The 22,050-nt window shown below is 46.2% G+C and overlaps 1 protein-coding gene across 1 annotated transcript; it reads left to right on the top strand.

Annotated features, from left to right (window-relative positions):
• The first annotated feature begins 412 nt into the window (after positions 1-412).
• On the top strand, positions 413-6,651 carry LOC119384912 (uncharacterized). The gene is made up of 3 exons (XM_037652546.2): positions 413-578; positions 3,114-3,221; positions 6,448-6,651. Exons 1-3 carry the CDS (start codon positions 417-419, stop codon positions 6,535-6,537), a joined length of 360 nt encoding a protein of 119 aa, XP_037508474.2. The 5' UTR covers positions 413-416; the 3' UTR covers positions 6,538-6,651.
• Positions 6,652-22,050: the final 15,399 nt, after the last annotated feature.

Raw genomic sequence — 22,050 nt, 5'->3', positions numbered from 1 at the left:
TTTGGGACGTTAAACCCCAATAATACTTATTGTTAGTATAGCAGTTATGATTTAAATGGAAATGAATTAAAGTGGATGAAAAATCAACTTGAAGCAGGTATATCGGGACCGAAACTACAACCTTCGGATAACGCGTCCGATGCTTCCTTTCACTTTATGTCACAATTACTATACTACAGTTAAAACATGCAAGTAATGTCCCCCGTATGTTCCTTAGCTTCACTGTCTGTGGGTTTCGTCCGGTTGATTCTTGAAGCGGAATAGCCTCACCCATTAGTGGATGACTGCGGGCACTATCCCGGCCCATCGCAGTATGCTTGATGGAGTCCTTTCACCATTGTCCTCATTGAAAGCGTATACACTGTGCCCGCTGACCTTGCCACAAGCAGCTTCCGACGCATGCGCAGTGCCTGTCGATGGTGCTGTACAAGTCGCTCTGCTCGAACGCGGAGGAGACTCTGTCGGCGGCGCTGTTCACGTTCTCGTTCGCCTACTCCATCGCGGGCCTCTACATGCTGCTCAACGGCATCTTCAACGCACCCTCGTCCGAGATTCTCAGCCATCCTTCCGCGCTCATGGTGGGTGCGCCGAATGTATAACCATTGACAGATGATATACAACTATATCTGCGCGGTTGGCTGCAGACGTACGAAGCTCACTGTTGATAGGCAGTCAACACGCCTAGGCCAGTCAGCTGCTGGTGATCATAGGCATGCGTAAGGGGGGGGGGTACAGGGGGGCGTCCGCCCTCCCCCTAGTCACCTAAGGAGGCATGAGCGCGAAGTCTTCCCCATACGTGGACTTAAAAAGGAGGGGGGCCACTGCGATGAACCTTGCCTCCTCCCCCTGAAGGGGAACCCTGCGCATGCCTACGCTGTTGATGCAAAGGCTACGATAAATTTTGCAACAATGGCCGGGAGGGAAAACTGGCTGTTTGCACGGGAATGCTGGGACGTATCACAGTTCGATTGCCATCTTTCTCGAAGAGCCAGAACGCCTTCAGAGCATGCCTGACTAGCAGCATTCCGTCTGTGAGTGTGGCTGATTTTTTAAATAAAACAGCATGTAAACGTGAAAACACCCGCTGCTCAAGCCAGTGTTAGCACGTAAACGGCGGTTTATGTTACGCAAGAGCATGTTTTGTTTAAGGGGACGCTGAAAAGGGCAGCTATCTTTCTCGTATTAGTAAAGTAAGCTTTCGCAATATCATAAGCAGAAATCTTCACGCGAGAAGACGCTTGGTAAGCGAGAAAACTCGCAGAAAGAAAACGCACCCACTCGCCGTGACGTCTACTAGGGCCTACATATTTCACTGACGGCGCCAGAACCTTAACGTACCAAGTTTTAGTAAACTTTGTTGAGCTGATTTGGCCAAAATGCAAAAAGTGCAATGCAATTCGTGAGGTCCTTTTCGCGTTCTCGCTCGGAAACTTCGGCGCGAAATTTGAAAATAAAACTTAGACCTTCATGTTCTCTTTTATTAATAAGTTGGTAACGATAAAATTAACGACAGTAGAAATTTCAAATAATACTTATCAGTATACGTTTATTGATTGTCTCAGTTTAGTCTTCCTGTAATCAAATGTATTTTTAATGGCATGGGCAATTATACGAAACGTAAAAGAGCCGGCAGGCTGCTAATGTTCGCGAACATAGAGCAAGGTCAGTGGTCTCTCTGCGGCACTTTATTCCCTCTTTCATCTTTTCAGCGCTTGAGTACATGCACACACAAACTCAAGCACACGTGTGGGAGCCGCACACACCTAAACTCATCAATATGCCGGTGTGTGTCCAGAACCGAGCCGCGAGCATTGTGGCGCATTACGATGATCTTTACAGCGGTGTGCCTGTCTTGTATCAAGAGTCGATTAGGTTGGTCGCTGCCGAAAAAATAAATAAAGAAATAGAGAAGCTCAGGCACCTTGTAAAATTAGGGACAATGTACGGGTTGTATTTTCACGAAGTTCGAATGAACCGGAAACTGTACATGCTACCACAGTTCATTATTTCTACACGCCGCGACCGTAATTGGAATGTACGTGAAATATGTTGCCGTACTTCTGTTTTTCAGGCTTCGTTTTCTACAAGTACTATAGCAACATGTAACCAACTGTCCCAGCGGATTAATTATTGTCGAGCGCCTGTTGCATGAAATTGTCGATGAGAGAAATGGTTATTCTGCTCGCGAACACTTTTTGTATATTATTATAAAAAAATGTTCTAGGATATTATTAGTTTTAATAGGGTGCAACTTTAGAAGGTAGCTGCATTTTCACCTCAAAGCCGGATGTATACACATATCTGCCCCAATAGGCACGCGCTCTAGACTGACGTCATGAACCGGACGGCCGGTGGTCCGATTTTGTTTGTCTTGAACTGGGTGCGGTATATATCGCACCGTTGCGCGTTTATGACAAATTATTGCGAAAGCCATTGCATGAACACTCAGGCGTACTTCTGCCGTCGTTGTTAGCATCGCTGTGGTGTTCTGCAAGAAGTTCAATAATGATAACATCGCCCTGCGCGTCGTATGCTCTACGTGCGAGGGAAAGCGTGCAGAAGCAGCCGACGATCGCGGCTCAAGCGGAGAGAAAACGCGCAGGCTCTCTTCGTCGCTCGCAAGGCCCATAGGGAATCTCGGTGGTGGGGAACTGCCTGGCTTCGGCAAGAACTGCTTACATGCGACCGCGCCCTATCTTGTGAGGGATTAGCCGACGGCTCATACTTTGATACGTGTTGTGTTCTTGCCGCTTAGTATTCGTTGAAGCAATATATAGAACGAAGGTTGCTTCGCTCGCTGCGGCGACCGCCTTTCTTTACGCCAGCGTTTTGAGTTACGCCAGGTCTTATGCTAAACGAGTGACCTCACTTCGCATAACATTCCAATTTGTTGTTATGGCATTCATTGCTTCGTCCGTGCGGCTTGGCTTTTTTGTATTGTCTTGTCAATAACTTCGTCAGGTAACCTTAAAATTGCTTGACAACTGCTTGGGGGTGCATCGAACGCAGCGTTGCATTTTGTAACGTGTTACAATTGCCTTCGATACGAACGCTGTCGCTGTTATCTCATCATATAGTTTTAACATAAACTTATCCCTCTCGTCTTGCTGCAGGTGGGGCAGCAACTCTTATACCATTGCGTCGGAAGTATCGTGTTCCTGGTGTGCGGAATCTACGTGCTCGCCCGATACTTCAACGCTTCCAACGCTGTTTTCGCGTCAGTGAGTGCTTTCAGTTGAGTTCGTAAAGGAAGGTATCAGCCTCGTGCGCCACCGATGGCGGCGCTGCAAACGGCGCTCCGGTGACGAAAATTGGGGGATTCGGCTTTTGTCGTCTGCTAGGCTCTGGCTATAGAACAGCAGCATTTTCGCTATAGTTCGCTCGCGTCGCACGGTGCTCCTCGACTATTAGCTGTATCATCTTCTAGTGATAGTTCTATAGATTGCTGCCAGCATTACTGGAGGTTAAGGAACGTTTACATTTAACGTATCGTCGATATACCCACAGCCATCGCGGTCAGGATCATGTCTCCGAGTTAGTAGCGTAACTCACTGGGCTGGATGGCGTTGAAATATCTTATGTGAAAGTGCGAACGTCTCGCCAAGCCAGTTAACGAGAGCCCATGCTGCTTTGGAAGCGAAGCGCAATCAATTTTACGGCTAATTCGCAAGCAAGCAGACTTGAGTGGAACGAGAATTCACACTCCACTCCCAATTGCAGTCATGTGGACCTGTATGCACAATACGTTTGCCAACAAAATAAAATTGATAAGTTCACCGACCAGCGGGTTACTGCGGACAACTAGCGTATAGATTGGGTGAGTTAGACGCACATTCAAGAACTCGTTACACATATTATCGGCGCCGAATGAAATGCCAGCAGTGGTGCGCGTGGTGGAGTTCGCACCCTTGCGATTAGAGATAGATACGCTCATGCGGTTGGCCGCTCGTGAGGCACATTCATGCTTCCGATCGCGCATGCTGTCTAATCGGGCGTGCGCCCCTGTCAATAGTGATATCAGGACGGCGCACACTATACAGTTCCTAATGCTTTTGCAACGCGCTCCGCTGTTCATGTTTCATTTGACACCTATAGCACAGCTTGGTAAACAGAAGGAAAAATCGGGGAAAAGGTCCAGGAAGAGGAGAAAGAGCGCTCTTTCCCACCATTCTTTTGACCCCATTGGTTAACCTCTCTGCCTTTCCTCTTCGTATCTCTCTCTTGGCTGATTAGTGCTATTCTTTACCGCGCAGTAACAGGATTGAATATTCAAAGGCGAAAGCCTTAGATTCCTCATCGAATGCGACAATTGACCGTCGGCATCACGCGTCGGCGGCGTCAACGCGAGTGAGGCAAAAATCAACCCGTGATGACGTCACTAAGACGTCACAGATGGCCAGTGTTGTGACGTCATCATCACGTCACATGACGTAATCACATGACATCGCTTCTTTGCATAGCCTCCGTGATCGGCCCACCAATCACGGAGGCAGTGCAAAACCAGGTGAAGTGTAGGAAGCTTGCAATGCCTCCGATTCTGGAGGCAGCGCAAAAGCACGTTAGGTCCAAAAAGCTTTCGGAAACGGCGGGGTAAGAAAAATGCATAGAGTGAAGAAAAAGAAGAAGATGGCGTAACAGAATGCGTTGCTGGGCGAGTTTGTGCATTGTTTGAAAATAAAAGCAGAGCGTAAAAAAAGACGGGACACAAGAGACAAAAAGACCGGACGGGTGCTCGAGCGGACGAGCGCGGGCGCTCCAACCAGCCCTATTCTGCTCTATGCTTTTATTTTAAGATGGTTTTCGCCTACGAGTCGCCTTAGGCAAATGCATAAGGGTAATAATAATAATTTTTGGGGTTTAATGTCCCAAAACCACGATATGATTATGAGGGACGCCGTAGTGGAGGGCTCCGGAAATTTCGACCACCTGGGGTTCCTTAACTTGTAGCTAAATGTAAGTACACGGGCCTCAAGCATTTCCGCCTCCATCGAAAATGAAACGCATAAAGGATCCTGTGAGTCTTTTTAGTACAATGATCGCACCACTCCCTATCAGGAGTCGACCGTTGAGAGTTATTTACACTATTTTATTGCCAGTACATCTTATTACGACTTTCCGATGCAAACGCTTTTTATTTATCTACGTTACTATGATTACACTAATTCTGTTCAGCATACTTTCAGACGACTGCGAACGAATCAGCAAACGTCTATTTATTAACGGAGGGATTAAGATATGTTGCATAAAAGAACTCCGCACAACCTGTCAGTCTGTCATATCACCGTCGTGCATCCCCTTTTTCCTCGTGCTCTCAACCTTTTTATTTCTTTTTTTAAATTTTAAGTACTTACGACGCTCTTATACAGCAGCTGCTGAAAACTTGGATCTAATCAAAGGTTGTTGTCTGTAAAGACCGCTTAATTCATTTGAATCACACGTCATTTGGTATGCGCTTAAAACTCGGAACAACGGAATTGAGCCGAAGGAGCATGGCTTGGCAACCGAACACGCGCAGAACACTGTATACATATATTATGCTATAACGCAGACACGGAAGCCGAAGCCCGAACGCTGAAGTCAGTGGTCGAAAACGGGACAAAAAACGGGATGGATTTTGAGTGCGTCACGGCCATAGAACAGCGAGGAGCAGAAATCGTCGCCGTACATGCAGATGCACACATTGATGGCTAGCAGACGACACCAGGAGCAATCGGCACTGAACGTGTTCCTGGCGGCAACTCCGCTCGATTTCGCGGGACATTTTGCTTAAACATTCAGTACAAATTGTTTTACGAACTTGCCCACTACTGTTCCAATAACTACCCACTACTGTTCCAGGACAGAGTGGCCGGCAGCTTCGAGCAGCCTTCACGTAGCGAGCGCGCGCGCGAAGAGCGGCACGCGTGTCCCCTCGATGACGTCACATGCGAGAGGGCGCCACTCAAAGATCTCGGTGCGAATAGACTGCGTTAGAACGTATCTTAAAATCCTAACCAAAGAAACGCAAGAAGGATATATAGACAAGCACTACGTGTACCTGCGAACTAGCACCTAAAAAAGCGGGAGCACGAGCAGACGAAAAGTAGACACACCAAATTTGCATTCAGGCTTGATAAAAGTTAGGCGTCGTTTTCCCATTGGCTAGAATTCATTGAGCTGAAGTCTCTCCAATGGGAAACAGCACTTTCGAAGGAAAAACTGCGAATTTGGCCCCTGTTGTTTTTTAGCCGGAACCGAGGAACCCCCTACAGAGGAACCATTCGAAACGGTCCTCACATGCATTGTTGTCTTTTCTATGATTGTTGTTTTATGCTAGTATTCGCCTATTGGGCGATGTCGAACAGCGAATTCTCGGATAAAATGCGGAATCAGTAGTGAAGCTTGTTCACTCCTTGTGTCCAAAATTTTCGAATAGTTCGTGGGGCTCTAGTTTATCATTCTTTTCAGGTGGTGTCCTCCATCGCCGCTGTTGTGCACCTGGCAAACGCCATCTACATCTACAGGGGCGACTTCCAACGCTTGATAGAGAGCTTGTGACGAGCCCTGGTCTATTGCACAGCCTATGGACATCGTTATTTGACTTTACCGATTTAGTCTTATTTGTATAGCTTTCAAAGGCAGTGTTAACTGTATTTGTTATAAATATATACCACATTTATGTTCAATACTTCCACCGTAATGGTGTTCGTCTGACTGTGTTTTTTTATTTGACACACGCGCACACATCATGGCTTAAGTTATGGCCACCATGGCTGAATAAGGTCCTCCACCTTTGTGCAGAAGCTATCGCCCTATTCCACTTACTGGTGTTATTTACTCTAAAGAAATGGAACACGTGATTTCCTGCAAGATTGATAAGTTCTTGGTTACTATTAATTTCTTCCATCATAGTCAACACAGGAGTATCACGGGATATCTAACTAGCTTTGTTATAAGTTCCAGTGTTGACTGATACGTCGCCGTTGGTGCTCTCTTCTTAAACTTTGAAAAATCACGCGCCGAAGCTTCGCACCGACGGCTGCTCATAAGAGCTCGTCGTCTAAACATTAGTACACTTCTATTTAATTGGATTTGTAGTTTTCTCTATTATTGAGAACAGTTACACGCTGACGCCAACTCATCTAACCGATGTTCCGTAATTGCTGGTGTTCCGCAAGCCCTCGGACCGCTGCGTTTTGCCATTTTAATAATGGCCTTCCAGCTAACATGTCTTCTAAAATTCGTCTACTCGCAGAATACTGCGTCGTATTTCATCCCACTAGAAATACTGTTGACAATGATTCAGTGCCTGGGCGAACGCTCTCCTCGGGCCGTCGAGCGCGCGCTCCGCGTCTCCTCGCCGCTGCCGCGTGGTGGCGCTGATCAAGTAGACTACGAGAAGCTGGCGCTGAATGGCCGCGCGTATCACGAAGCTCACGAATTCGTGTTTGCATCCGAGTTTAATTGCATTTGTGCTTCTTGCATGCTTTCACAGGTACAGGGGGATGGAAAGAAACGCGAACATAGCGGCGCGCTGTTTTCATCACGCTCTAACCGTGGTGTCAATAAGAAGATGCTTGATGATCTTTTATTGTTTCATGGATGACGTCGTGTTCTCATCCGTCATCGAGGCTATAACCACTTGAAAATAGATGCGAAACAGCAAAGAATGCAGATGCCGCATGTTCGCGTGTCTTTCCATCCCCGCTGTAAGTATTCCGCAGGCAGACTGTCAGGCCGTGCTTCCGGTTCGATACTTGCACTCGAGTTTGATAGTATTCGCGTTTTATTTTCTATTTCAGGCTATTCCAACCGCACCAATGCCTTAGTATGTCATACTGTTGTGTTCCACTCTGCAAATGGAACCGAAAGAAATCACGATTGCCTTTTTTATATTTCGCTTTATTGATAAAGAAAAAAAAATCTCACAGGGTTCCTTATGCACTCATCTAAGACGACTGAAAGGCGAAAGCCATCTTCTTCTTTTTCTTCTAGTCAATGTATTGAATATTCCCTGCCTCCCTGCCTCCCTTTTCGTACAGCCTCAAGGATCGGAGGCAGTGCAAGCTTTCTGCACATCAGCGGACGCATGCACTGCCTCCGTGATCAGCCCATTTTGACCAAGCGAAGATGTAATATGACGACGTCACGTTATGTGACGTCACGACGATGTCACAAAATTTTATGATCTGTGACGTCATATTATGACGTCATCACGTAATTATTTTTTGCATCACTCGTGCTGACGCCGCCGACGGTCAATTTTCGCGTTTGATGAGGCATCTAAGGCTTTCGCCTTAATACACTGTTCGGCTGTCGTTCCATGAAATTCCAGCTGCCGCTGGTGTTCGGCAGAGGTGGCTTGCAGTAATTAGGCGGGATAATTGGTCTCCTAATACATCTTCAAACTACACTAGAGTATGCAGCCGTCGTTTACGACGCGAAGATTTCATAGAATATAAGAAGCGGAGGCTTAGGAAGGATGCAGTAGCGTCACTCATTACAGACTACCCTTCACGTTTGCAGCCCAAGGTAACAACTGAACCAAGCATGGCAAGTATCCCTAAACGTGACCGTGTTGCGTCCGAACAGTCAACGAATGCATGTAGTACCAGTAGCAACGCTGCCTCGCGATCGCCGCCATGTGCATGCAGCGCTGACATTAGGTCCCGAAGCTGAAGAATCGGAGCCCATGGACAATACATGCGCTACCGGCGAAACAACCGACAATCATTATGTACATTGTCACTGGAAGCAGCTTAGTGACATTTCATGCTATTTAGAGCATGAACTCATGGCTTGCGTATAGTGTGCTACACCAGTAGAGGGTAGCACGCATCGGGGAACTTTAAGCGCCCAAGCTTTCAGTATCAGCTCTCGGCAAATGCTGCTTTCGAAAATCGACTTTCACACAGTCAATAACCAACTCTCAGTCAAGCGAACGTAACGGTGACAAAACAATTTTCCGCGCATCACTGGCATGCGCTCTCTGGAATCGGGCTAGCAGACGACGCGCGAGCGTCTCGATCAAATAGCCGCGAAAGACACACGGCTTCGAAATGGGCTGGTTTCCCAGAACAAGTGCTTCATGATTCCAGTTTACAAGTTTTCATTATACTTTAAACAACGCGAATACAGCCGAAAACTGAACCATATAGCTGCTTCGAATGCGGCCACGGCATTCATTTCCGCGAGCGACGACGCGACGGCTAGTCTACTACGGTGGCGGCGCCCGGCGGCTAAAAGCCGCACTAACGCCGACGGTCGGTTCCCATTGCGTTCCGCTCCTTCGCCCAGGCACAGAAAAATAGAGGAGGCGCTGCAATGATTTGTCGGAATGATCTGAACGTTACTGAATTTTCGTCAAGCAGGTGGTCGATGTCTTTAAACATCGGAGCCAACATTACTAGCCAGCGAAACATCCTATTTCTGGCTCTGCAGTTTCATTCACGGCATGTTAAAATAGCTTGGCGTAACATTTTCAAGCAAGGTGTTCTGGTCAACTCAAGTGACTAATGATGCCTGACTCCGCCAATCGTATAGTTTGCGGTTTTCTTCGTAGGGAACCTAAGACTTCCTTCCCCGTTATTGAAACGAATAACTTACCTTACGTCAGTTCGACCTTAGTTGAGAGTACGCTTGCTCTGTTTGTGATCCTCATCAATCTCACCGATCCAACCTACTAAAGTCAATTCAAAATCGTGCATGTTAGCTTATCTACTCTGATTGATCTTACTCTCCCAGCGGTTACGAGCTTAAAACCACAATGTCCTACCTAGAGGTGCATAATTCATGAGTTCTAAAACGCTCCTTTTCAAATTCCAACCATACTTCATCCCTCGTACAGCCGCACCAATAACACGAAGCGCTTTACCTTTCACCAGCTCAAACTGCCGCGCAACTTTCATTTCTTTTTTGTTATGACCGCACGTGATTGGAAGCGTCTACCTCTGATTGCCGTGCACCACTCCGATCCACAACAATTCAAGGCTGATCTCGAATCGTCGTTTGGCTTTAATTATGACCCATACCTCATTTATTATCCAACTGCGGCCGTCGAGCTACATAAAGTAAAAATTTAAAAAATTCGGCAGATCCCACGTACCGTGGGAATCGATATTATGCGAAGCATGCGCGGGATGGTGACTGCGGCGTAATTTTTCACATTGAGCGAAACGTTACGGAATGACGCTAGAGAAATGTGGAAGTGGTATACGCACACTCAAATGTTGAAGAGTCGCATATCTATTATATAACCAGTTGTTTACAGTTGCGTAACGATGGCAACAGCAACATAGGTGTTACCAACACCGGACGCAGTGAGCTGATATCAGGGCTGGGCAAAGATACTTTGAAATCGTATCGCGATACGGTACAAGATACCCAGGCAAGAAGTATTGGAGATACATATACAAGATACTACCGCAATAATTGTATCCGATACGATACTTGCCAAATGTGTCTTAAGATACTTCGATACATTCGCAAATTTGTAATTATAGACCACCATAATGTAGTAGCGAACGCCCATGCACAAAAAGTTTGCTTGAAAATTTCCTTAATGTGACCAATTTTGTTTTACTTTAATGAAATGTCTGTTAGTATCTCAAAAGTTTTGTCCTTCTCGCTCAAAGTGCATTAGTTTACTTCGGACAGAACTTATTACAGTTTGCTTCGGCTGCTTAACAGGACAGCTGTTCGCTGGCAGCGGCTCTTGCTTGTCATTTTTGTAATTGATGAGAGTCGCTGCTCAACTTGAGGACCTCAGATAGCCGGTCGCCATCTAATTACAAGAACTTCAATATAATCCTTCGCACGAAGGCGCAAATACCGGTGTGGCGTTTTACCCTGTCTGTAAAAGACCGCTTACGCAATACCGAATCACCGGTGTACAGCAGCGACAACGCTGCTAGCGACATTTTTCGTGACGCATTGTGTGTACGTATGGAGCTCATAAAACTGCAATGACTTTTCATGTTCTGCTTATCTGCTGGCGTAAGACGTTCGTTATCAATATACGCACTAACTTTCAATGTTTTAACAATTTTTCTTCAACGAGAGAACATGTGCACATCAGAAATACCTAATAGCTATTGTATTATCACGTGGTGGTGACGATGAAGAAGGCGGCAGTCATTCTGGTAGAAACAAAACTGCTCATTGGGCAAACTTGTGCCCAGAAAAACAAGTAACTCAATGTACAAGCAAAAGAACGCTGTACACTGACAGCGGCAATAAATGTCGTTGGCCTTCGGTGTTCCGATCATCGGCAGAACGCGTGGTCCTCTATTCGTCAGCGATGGAAACTTCCGGCGTTACCACTGCTGCTCGCGTACTGCGCATATTTTTAATAATTTTTGCTGTTTTGCATCACAACCTTACTATATGACTATGATGGACGCCGTAGTGGAGGGCTCCGGAAATTTCGACCCCCTGGGGTTCTTTAACGTGCACCTAAATCTAAGTACACGGGCATAGCAATAAGCAGGATGTTTGGTACTGTACACTCACTTCGTGCACACATAATTACATATTTGCTTTCAAAATCGCCATGGCCGAACAGTAAACTCAAGTGAAATATAAATGCGTAAACAGTAGCAGAAATAAAGCAGACAGTTCAAAGTAAGAATAAAGCAGAGAGCTTATTTTGGCAGCACGTTACAAGAGACACATTGCTGTGATCAGATCCAAAAAAAAAAAAAAAACGGTTCAGCCCTATCTAATGTACGGGGTGCAAGAACAGGACAACTAAGCCTGCACTTGTGCTAACAATCAAATTATGATTTCAAAAACTCTTTGAAGATAGCAGGAACGTAATAATAATAATAATAATAATAATAATAATAATAATAATAATAATAATAATAATAATAATAATAATAATAATAATAATAATAATAATAATAATAATAATTGTTAGGGTTTACGTCCTGAAACTATGCTACGATTATGAGGGGCGCCGCAGTAGAGGGCTCCGGAAATTTTGGCTACCTGGAGTTATTTAACGTGCACCTAAATCGAAGTACACGGGCCACAAGTATTTTCACCTCCATCGAAAATGCCACCGCCGCGGCCGGGATTAGATCGCCGGCAGGAAAAAAATGATAGGGTACACGAACATATATCCTGCTAGGTAAAGGCTTCATCTATTAGATCTAGCATCGGTACAAGTGGTGCTATAGTTAGGACCTTTTTTGCACATAAGTCAATCGCATGTAAGTCGAACTTACATCGACAAGATCCTTCAAATCGGTGATGCGTGAAAGCCACGAGACGCAAAGCAACCCTATGCTTCAGATTTCGTAAGGAAGCACTTCGCAGGGGAGCGGCATAAGAATTCGCGCGATAATCGCCGCACGCATTGTGGTACGCGGCGCTCGACAGTGGATAAGGGTAACTATCATGGCACTGGCACACGAGAAAAGAAAGGCACGTGAGCTAAGCATAGACGTTCGCGCGCATGTTCTGTCGAGACAGCGCGAGTGGTGTCATATTGCTCTGTTCCACCAACAGGGACGCGCACACCTCATCGCCTTCCAGAAAGATAAGGATATGTCACTGCACTTACTTTTATTCAGTCGGTTTAGTGGCACCAGTACCAGCTTGCGAAGCAGAGTTGAGCCAGCGATTATTGTTTCGTACGGTGGTGTTTCTATAGGAGTATCTTGTATCTTAAGATACATGATACATTATTGAATGTATCGGAAATACAGATACAGATACTCGTCTTGCGAGACGTATCGCGATACAGATACAAGATACCCAAAGAGTATCTAAGATAGTATCTGAGATACATGTATCTTCGATACTGCCCAGCACTGGCTGATATGCACTGTTTAAGTTCTTCGATACTGGATAGCGTGAATCCGAACAGGACAAAGAAGGAACACAGATGCGCAGGGCAGGCGTTACTCGCAACTAAGCTTCATTCAGGAAAGTTTCCCTGGATATATGGTACGCAGCCGAATAGCACGCGCAGGCGCACTGCACGTACGTTACAGTCACAGTTGCAGTTGTTACAGTTGCGTTACATTTGTTAAGCTTATACTTGTGCGTTATGACGGAGAACGCACACACGTTTCACGGACCTGTGCCAATGTGTAGAAGGGGTTCTTGGCAGTTCTTGAACAAGGTCATCATCACCATGATCAGTCAGCACCTGCAGCTGGTGGAAATCCTAGATGGCTCTTACCATGAAATGATCTAAGATGCCTCCTGTCCTGGACGTGGAAGCGAGGTCTTTTGGTGCCCTGTCCACATCCAAGCCGTCTCTCACCCTGTATAAGAACCAGGCGTTGTTGGGTCTTTATAAGTCAGTGTTGAAGTCAACGGTAATCGTGAGAGGCCTGGTTCTCTCGGCAGATTTATTGTATGGAAGAATTGACCACGGTTTTTTGCAGTCCACGAGGTCCACGTTGCGGACCACGTGGACGAGTGGACGTTATTAGAGCGTCTTCCAGGGGTGTTCTGTCTTCAGTTCCCTCACTTTTCTTGCGTCCGCCGCGGTGGTGTAGTGGTTACGGTGCTCGGCTGCTGACCCAGAGGTCACGGGTTCGATGCCGGCAGCGGTGGTCGCATTTCGATGGAGTCAAAATGCTAGATGCCCGTGCACTGTGTGATCTCGGTTTCCAGAGCCCTTCGCTATGGCGTCTCACATAGTAATATCGTGGTTTTTGGACATAAAACGCCAACAATTCCTATTATTATCACTTTCCTCGCGTGTCAATGTGTGTGTTTGCCGTGACTGAGTTGGTTGAGATTCTGCATCACCTGTGGCACACACCCGCATAACACGAACTCTGGTATGCGGGTATGTGCCACACGTGACTGAGAGAAAGGGTTTCATGACGTACATGACACGTATTTTGCGTTATTCATGTCATGGCCAGTGAATCGTGTTCGTCATAGACTCATCCCCTCCTATGCCAATTTTGGTATGTTACAAGTTATGGAGACGACCAGCAGAGCCCCCAGACGTAGGCGGCTATATAGATAGATAGATAGATAGATACGTAGACAGAAACGGCCAACGTGCCTGAGGTTCGCTAAGAAATGCTTCGCATTTAAAATGCATGAGTAGAAGCGGGAGATGAATACGGAAATCGAAAATTACTGTAGAATGGATCATAATTCGTACCATGGCTTTCTTAAAAAAGAATCTGCAATTAGTAAATGAGAAAGCGTAAAAGTTCTGAACAGAGAAGAGACAACACAATGAGACAACGCAATGAGACAACGCAATGAGACAACGCAATGAGACGCAATGAGAAGTCATGAAATATTTCAGTATATGTAGCATATCGTAAAGTTTGCACGTAACCCTTTCAAAAAAGAGTATACAGAAGGGGCCGAGGAAATCCAATATTGCATCAGACCGCAAAAGAAAACGCAAATAAGCGCTGAACGTTGAAAGCAAAGTAACATAGAAACAACTGCTGCAGTCCCTTACTAAGCGACCATAAACGCTGGTTTAAAGAGCGAGACTTTCTTTGCGTCAAAGTATCGCTTCGCATGTCTTGATACGTGCGTTGTTCCTGCATATTTTTTTTTTCGCTATACATTAACCGAAAATTAGCGGAGCTTGTGCTAAGTCGCGCAAAGCTGGGTCACAGCAGAGCTGCGGGTCACTTAGGTACTCCTGGCTTGGCTAGGCTTTCACCCTCTCACCTGTCTCTTCCACACCCCTTGCTATACTATACTGTACATGGCTGTGCCTGCTCTCTTTCTAATTTTTTTTTAGTATGTGTGTTTCTATCTCTTTCTCTCTATATCAATTTGTTTCTTTCTCTTTCTATCTTTTTCTGCCTTTCTTTCTATTGCTTTCTTTCTTTCGGTATCTATCTCTCTCCTCACCTTCACATTTGTGCTCCTCCCCCTCACTTCCCTTTCCCACTACTTTGCTATACTGTGCTATAAAATACAAGGCTATGCTATGCTCTGCTAGCGTGCCTGTAAAGCCGAGTGATTACGACGCTCGCCTTCGGATCCTGGGGACGCGGGTTCGAGTCGCACTTCGCCGAGAAATTTGTTTCGCCAAGAATTTCTCTCTTTATCTTTCTGTCTTTCTCTCTTTGTTTCTCACTCTGGGTACTGGTTCTCACGCCTGTCAGAGTTATTGCGCCGGAAAAATCAGCGCACGTGTTCTGGGAGCGAAGCGGTAGAGGAAGAAAAGGAAGGCCATAAAGAGGACGAAGAGAACGCGTGCCGGTTCATGATAATGATAATTTTCTATCTACGACACAAGGAAAACCTAGACCATGACAGCTCTGCTGTGAGATTGTCCGACACGTCAGCTGTTTTTTTTTCTTTTTTTTTCGGAAGGCTGGTTGTCAGAATGGTGTCACTTTCGCGACAAAACGCGAACAACGTTAGTTTTGGCGCGCCTCGCGCAGTTCGTCCTCGAGAACGTTCCGTGCCTGCGCGCATCTTAAGATCAGATGCTCCACGCAGTTCGCATCAGCACTCCAATTGTGCTGTAGCCTAGCTTTGCAAGGTATGCGTGCTGGCGTCAGAGCAGCTTTCCATGTTAGTATTTAGAAACTATCCTCGTGAGCTCCCCGTAGTCCGTTTGAGAAAACGTTGTCGGCGTGTTCTGCATAAGCTGCCATGGGAACCAGGTTTTGCCTGAATTCCTAGTTGTTCTGGAAATAACCCAACGAATGAAAAGGTGGAAGTATTAGTCAGATGTGATTACTTCGCTTCGAAGAATTGCTGGTCAGTCATCTGGCGAAACAGCTTTGTCTACGCCAGAGGTCTCAGACTCACCTCAGTCAGCGGGCCGCAGTTACGCAATGTAGTTTCGCTAGGGCCGGTGCAGTGAAGATAGTTGGAGATATCTCATATCTCATGTAAGGGTCATTTCTGAAGGATATCTGGGGCCATGATCCCAAGCACATATCGATACCGATCTCCAAAGTTACTGGAATCTGGACTCCGATTCTGAAATATAATTTTTGTTTCACGGTTATGTTTCAACACATGGTGACCACGTGGAATGCCTCTCGAAAACAACGCTTTAGACCAGTCATAGATCTGCTGCTCACGAACATACTCACTAAGGAAATGAAGATATGTGGGGCGAAGACAGTCATGTGCAGGCCGCGGGCCGCAAGCGAGAGGTTAGCGGGCCGCGTGCTTGAGACCCCTGGTCTACGCCGTACCACAGGGTAAGATTTCTTTTTCCGCGCTTGAGCAACTTCGTACAGCACATCTTCTAAAGCGCATTCGAGCTTGGCCTCGAAGGTGGCGAAAGCGGCAAAACTCGCCAGAAAGCCACTCGCTTCACTGCCTAAGCGGCAGTGCTCAATGTGAACCTGTTAACTCTTATGGATAGCTCCAGCATTCCAGGATTTTGGCACATGTGCTGTTCCGGTCATGTGCCACAAAGTACTTAGGTTCCTAGGAAATTTGAATAGCTAACAATGCTGTCCATTAGACTCGTGTGGCCGGTGTTAAACATCCGAAACGTTTATACGGGCTTGAATAAATATTTAACAAATTTCACTGGATCGCTAGGTCTACTCACCGGCCGTTTACAATGTGCTTACCTTAAGAACGCTAACTTGTCGGCTGTTGCCATGTCATGCATTCCGCAAGGTTCTGTTCTGCTGTCAATACTCCTCCCGCTGTATATTAATGATTTGGTGTTCAACATGTCCGTCAATATCCGTTCATGCGCGAGCGTCCGCGGTGTATGTTTTCTCAAGCTGTAAGCGTGTCAAACGATTACATTGTTCTTAACTATGCTTTTGATAACTATTGGGAGTGGTACAAAATTTGTGGAATATGAGTGCAATGTTTGGGAAGACCACCAATATCTTACTTTATAGGCGTTTGTTTCCATTCGCTTTTCTTGATGCATTAAACTGTTACACACCATAAAAAATGCCGTAACATATTTATCTTAGCCTTTTTCTTATTCCCCATATGTCGTGGTGTTATCATATAATTATATTCGCAGCAAAACGCTTAAAAAAAACGCCAGGCCTGCGCGGAAAGCACAGCGCAGTCACAGCGAAAGCTGGAAGAGCGGAATTTCTAGAGCCCGTTGTAATCTCTCTTGGGGATACTAATACAAGTGCACTAGCAAGGTACCCACTACGCCATAAATCATAATTTTTGTAAAGTTGGGATGTACCTACTACGCCATTATTCGTCATTCTGCGGAGAAGTGAGGTACCAGCTACACATATGTAAGGCATTATGTTGCACTCTGTTGATGCAACGACTGATGACGATGAAGAATTATGGCTTATGCATTTGTAATGGGTTGGAAGCGTTAAACGACTCACTTTATAGTTACGTAATTCGCATTGTGTGACGCCCGGTCGCTATTTCACTCTCCCACCCATAGGCCGGCGCTGTAATGGAATACTCACTCATGCTCACTCACCCCAAATTTTTCACCCTTCGCACTCACTCATGTTCAAACTCACGCCTACTCACACTCATAGGCACCCACTCGCGTTCACACTCACGCCTACTCACACTCATAGGCACTCACTCACGTTCATACTGACGCCTACTTACACTCATAGGCACTCACTCACGTTCATACGCACGCCTACTCAGACTCATAGGGACTCACTAACGTTCATACTCACGCTACTCACACTCATAAACATTCACTGACGTTCATACTCACGCATTCATACGACGTTCATACGTCGGAATTTATACATGCGGCATCGAACATGCGAGCCTTATCCCTGTTGGCCGCGTTTGTTCGATAATAAACTCAGCTGTTCGCGTTTGCGCGCTAAAGCCTAACAGATGATCCTAAAATAATCTGGAATGTTCCCAGACATTCTGGCGCGGTTCGCGCAAGGCAACAGCTACACGTGCAATGGGCCGGTAACAGAAAACATAGAATGAAAGGAGCGTGTGGCAATATCGACGGCGCGCGTTGCCAGGGCCACCGTCGTGCACGCTCTTACTCTCGTTTCTGGTTGCTGTTTTCGGGGTTTGCCTGCATCTGCGGTGAACTTTTGCGTTATAGTAGAACAGAATGAGCGTACGTGGCTCTGTGTGTACTATGTACGGTGATTCTACATGATATGATAAGTCTGATCTCAACGCAGACGGCGTTCGCTGTCGTTCGGGCGCTCGCACTCGCATGTGTTTATCTGAGTCTTTAAGGACGAATTACGTTTGCAAAACACGCGGTAAATAACCCCTCACGCCGTTCCTGAGAAAATGAATCATGGGCTTATGGACTTCCTTGAGAATCATTACAAGTGCACTTGCGAGAAACCCACTACGCTATAAATCATTAGTTTTGTGAAGTAGGGAAGCAGCCACTATGCCATTTTTCGTCATTCGTCGGAGAACCGTGGTACCCACTAAACACCTCCAAGGCATTATGTGCACTTTGTTGATGGTGTGCCAAAGATCTTTGTAATTATGGCAAAGCCCTTTGTAATGGGTGGGAAGCATTCAACAACCCACTCATTGCGCAACGCCTAGTTACAGAATTCGCGTCGTCTGACGCCTAGTTGTTCTTTTACTCTTCTGCCACGCTTTATTACATATGTGTTCCTTCCCGACATGAAGCCTATATAGGGTCTTTTTGCAAATGAGTTTCGAGCACCGGGATTGCTCTGAGGTAGAATAATGGGCTCCCACGCAGAGGGTCGCGGTTCGAACCCAGTTCCATGCTGGATATTTTTTTTAGATGCGAAGTATCTTATGGCGGAGTTCAATCCGGTGGTGGTGGTGCGCGGCGTGACCACCCTTACTGCGCATGCGCATACCCTCTCCACTCACCTCCCCTCTCCCACCCCTCTCCACTTTCCCTCTCCACTCCCCCTCTCCACTTCCCTCTCCCATTCCCCTTCACTCTCCCACCCCCTCTCCCCTTACCCCTCTACACTTTCCCTCTCCCCTCCCCCTCTCCACTCTTCCTCTGAAACGCGGGCTAGACATGCCGAAATTCTCTCCTGCGCAACGCCGCGATGAGCACCAGCGCATGTGCGTTCCCTCCCCCTCTCTCTCCTCTCCTACGCTGCCCCCCTCTCGCACGCCTGCCGACTGCGTTCCCCGCTCGCCCTCTGAGAATTAACGGCCAGGCTAGAGGGAAGACAAGACGCGCGTAGCGTTCCTCTTCGCGTTCTACGACGCGAGGTCGGTAGCATGCCCAAAGAACGCCAACGGAACGCGATCGTGCAAGTGCTCCGGCTTCGCATCGCCTCATGATCCCCTTCAGCAGGAAATGGTGTAATTTTTCTTATTTTGTTTTTGTTCTTATTTTGCGCGGTAGCGGTCACGGACACCGGCGGCGGCGGCGGACAACTACGGCGCAAAAAACGGCCATTGAAATGATCTCATAACAGCTTGCGCTGTAAACGTTGGGCGCACTTTCGGAGTACTTGGGTGCAGAGCTCCCTTCGATGCTAAATTAGTCACTTATAAATCACGTATGCGCAGCTTTGGTAGTGCGCTTAGTTGGGGCAGAATTAATATAAAAATTGGATACTGAGAAGTTAATAATGATTCATAAAATAGCTATTGGGATTATCTACCGTTATTGGGATATCAAGTTTCGCTGAATTGTGGATGTCAGAGGAGGCACCACTTAACAATGGTAGGTTAGAAATTCCTAGAAGAAGGGCTTAACTCTCATTGGTTTTCGCTGTGTATGTACCATGTCGGATGGATTGAACCTCTAGAAACGTTAATACCTGCTGGCTGGAGTGTATCGAACTTGTGAATACGGTATGACTCTTTATATTTTCTGTCTCTCGGGGACCGGAAGTTTGACTGAAGTAGGTAAAGTTTCAGTGCGTCGAAGTCGTGACCTGCTACATTAAAATGCTGTGCCACTGCTTTCGGTAATTTTTTCACCGTGTCCGCGCGATTCCTATTTAATCTAACATTAACATGCGGTCCCGTTTCGCCAATGTACCGTTTGTGATAATATGGGCATTCGATCATGTAGATAACATTTGAACTAGTGCAGGTAAAACTACATTTTATATGATGAACGTAATCACTTCCGGTGCTGTTAACTATAAAGTCTTCTTGAAGGTGTTTACAAGTCTTACATCTTGGACGAGAACAAGGTGTTATGTGGGCAGCCGAAGGAGGGTTTACTTTTGCATGCACTAACATATCCTTAATGTTCCTATTGCGGTGACACACGGCCTTTGGTACTTCGGCAAACGCTTTTCTGAGGCGCTCGTTGCTTTCCAGTATTGGATAATACTTACGGAGGATATTATTTATGTTTAGGAGCGCATCTGAGTATTTGGTTACAAATGGTGGATGCTGATTGAGCTATGCTACGGGGGCTCTTTTAGCTAGTGTTGTTTTCTTATCTAGTTGACATGCTTCGTTGTCGACCTTGTTTAGAGCGTCTTGCGGGTAATTTCTTTCAACTATTGTTTCCTTGAGGTTGCTTAAGTGGGGAACGTAGTCACCGTCGTCGCTACAGATCCTTCTTGTACGCCTCGCCTATCCGATTAATATCCCTTGTTTGCAGTGTCGTGGGTGATGACTAGTGTAATCTAGTTGTTGTTGGCTGTCTGTTGGTTTTCTGTTATGCGTCATCCTTAATTTTCCTGCTCCAATAGATACCGTCGTGTCTAGGAAATTAATTTCGCTGGAAGAATGGTGCATGGTGAATTTAATACTAGAGTGAAACTTGTTACAGTGTTCAATGAATGCGTTTAGTGTACTTACGCCATGTTCCCATATGATAAATATGTCGTCTATGTAGCGGAGTTAGGTGGAAGGCTTCACAGGGGACATGATTCCAACAGCTCTGATTCTAACTGTCCCATAAAAATGTTGGCGTATGTTGGCGCAAAAGGGGTTCCCATACTGGTGCCAAAAGTTTGGAGGTAGTAGGACGAATCAAATTCCAAATAATTTAGCGTCAGGACTAATTTTAGTAACGATAGGTAAACTTCAGCATTACGGGTTTGCTTGTTTTTTATGGGTGACTTTGAGACCGCTTCAATCCCTTCAGCGATGGGTATATTCGCATACAAGGATCAGACGTCTAATTTTACCAGAGTGGCCTGATCCGAGAGTGTTTGTGTTTCGTTAATAGAATCTATTATTCGAAGGGAATAAGGTGTATCTTGAACAAAAAATGGTAGGTTAGAAGGTATATTAGATAAATGATGATTTAGAAAATTTCATAGCGACTCAGTATGTGTATTGTTGTTAGATACTATAGGCCTGCCTGGTATTTGCGCGATAAGTAGTTCATCTATGGGAACCCTATGAATCTTCAGAAGAAGGTAGAAGCGGCCTGCTTGCTTGTTTTTAGGCATCAGGAAGCGGTGCTCGGAGGGTGTGGTTAATTCCCTGGCTAGAAAATCCGTTGTCGCATGTTCTATGCTATTACTATATTCTTGAGTCGGGCCCGAGGCTAATTTTCGATAGTGGGTATTGTTGCTGAGTTGTCTGATATCCTCGTTTTTATGTTTTTCTGTTGGCCAGATTACTATAGTACCACACTTGTCCGCAGGTTTTATAACAATGTCCTCTCTGTTTGAGAGTTGTTTCAAGACGTCGTTTTCTGCATAAGTTGTTCGGCTTTCGACTTTGTTTAGTTGTGCTCAGAATGTCCCTTGAAACTAGTTGTATATAGTGATTTAACTGTTGGCATTGTTCTGTATGTGGTGTCCAAGTGGTTGGCGGTCGCATAGAGCCATTGCTTGCGTCTTCTGTAACTGCCTAATGAAAAAAATGTCGCCCGCATCTTCCCACGGGGAGAACTCGAGTAAATGCGTCGCAGAGTGGTGGGGGTATTGCGTGAATGTTGCGTAATTGGGTTTCGCAGAAGCGTCGCGCTGCCCGAGTGATGGATCCGCTGCTCGACGTTCACGAACGGTTGCTGCTTCTCGAGCACGACGTTCAGGATCCACAGCCCGTCGTTGCCGTTTCGCAGCTGCTTCTCGTTCCCCGAGTGAAGGTTCTGCAGCCCGTCGTTGCCGTCTCGCAGCAGCTTCTCGTGCACGAAGTTCCGGGTCCGCAGCTCGCTTCAAACGCTTGCGTTCAGCGTCGTATGTTCGTCTCTTCGCAGCCTTGTCTTCTGCGTTGCTTGCTGTTGTTGACGCCGAC

This window comes from Rhipicephalus sanguineus, chromosome 3, assembly GCF_013339695.2.
Source record: "Rhipicephalus sanguineus isolate Rsan-2018 chromosome 3, BIME_Rsan_1.4, whole genome shotgun sequence".
Taxonomy (NCBI): domain Eukaryota; kingdom Metazoa; phylum Arthropoda; class Arachnida; order Ixodida; family Ixodidae; genus Rhipicephalus; species Rhipicephalus sanguineus.
Note: the sequence above shows the minus strand (reverse complement) of the source record. Positions and strands in the feature narration are given on the sequence as shown.

What these genes read in the sequence shown, in the direction of transcription:
- LOC119384912 (XM_037652546.2), top strand. Translation starts at nt 417, where the DNA reads ATGGTGCTGTACAAGTCGCTCTGCTCGAACGCGGAGGAGACTCTGTCG. An exon ending in GCCATCCTTCCGCGCTCATG is followed by an intron (nt 579 to 3,113) that starts GTGGGTGCGCCG and finishes GTCTTGCTGCAG; the next exon opens with GTGGGGCAGCAACTCTTATA. An exon ending in CCAACGCTGTTTTCGCGTCA is followed by an intron (nt 3,222 to 6,447) that starts GTGAGTGCTTTC and finishes CATTCTTTTCAG; the next exon opens with GTGGTGTCCTCCATCGCCGC.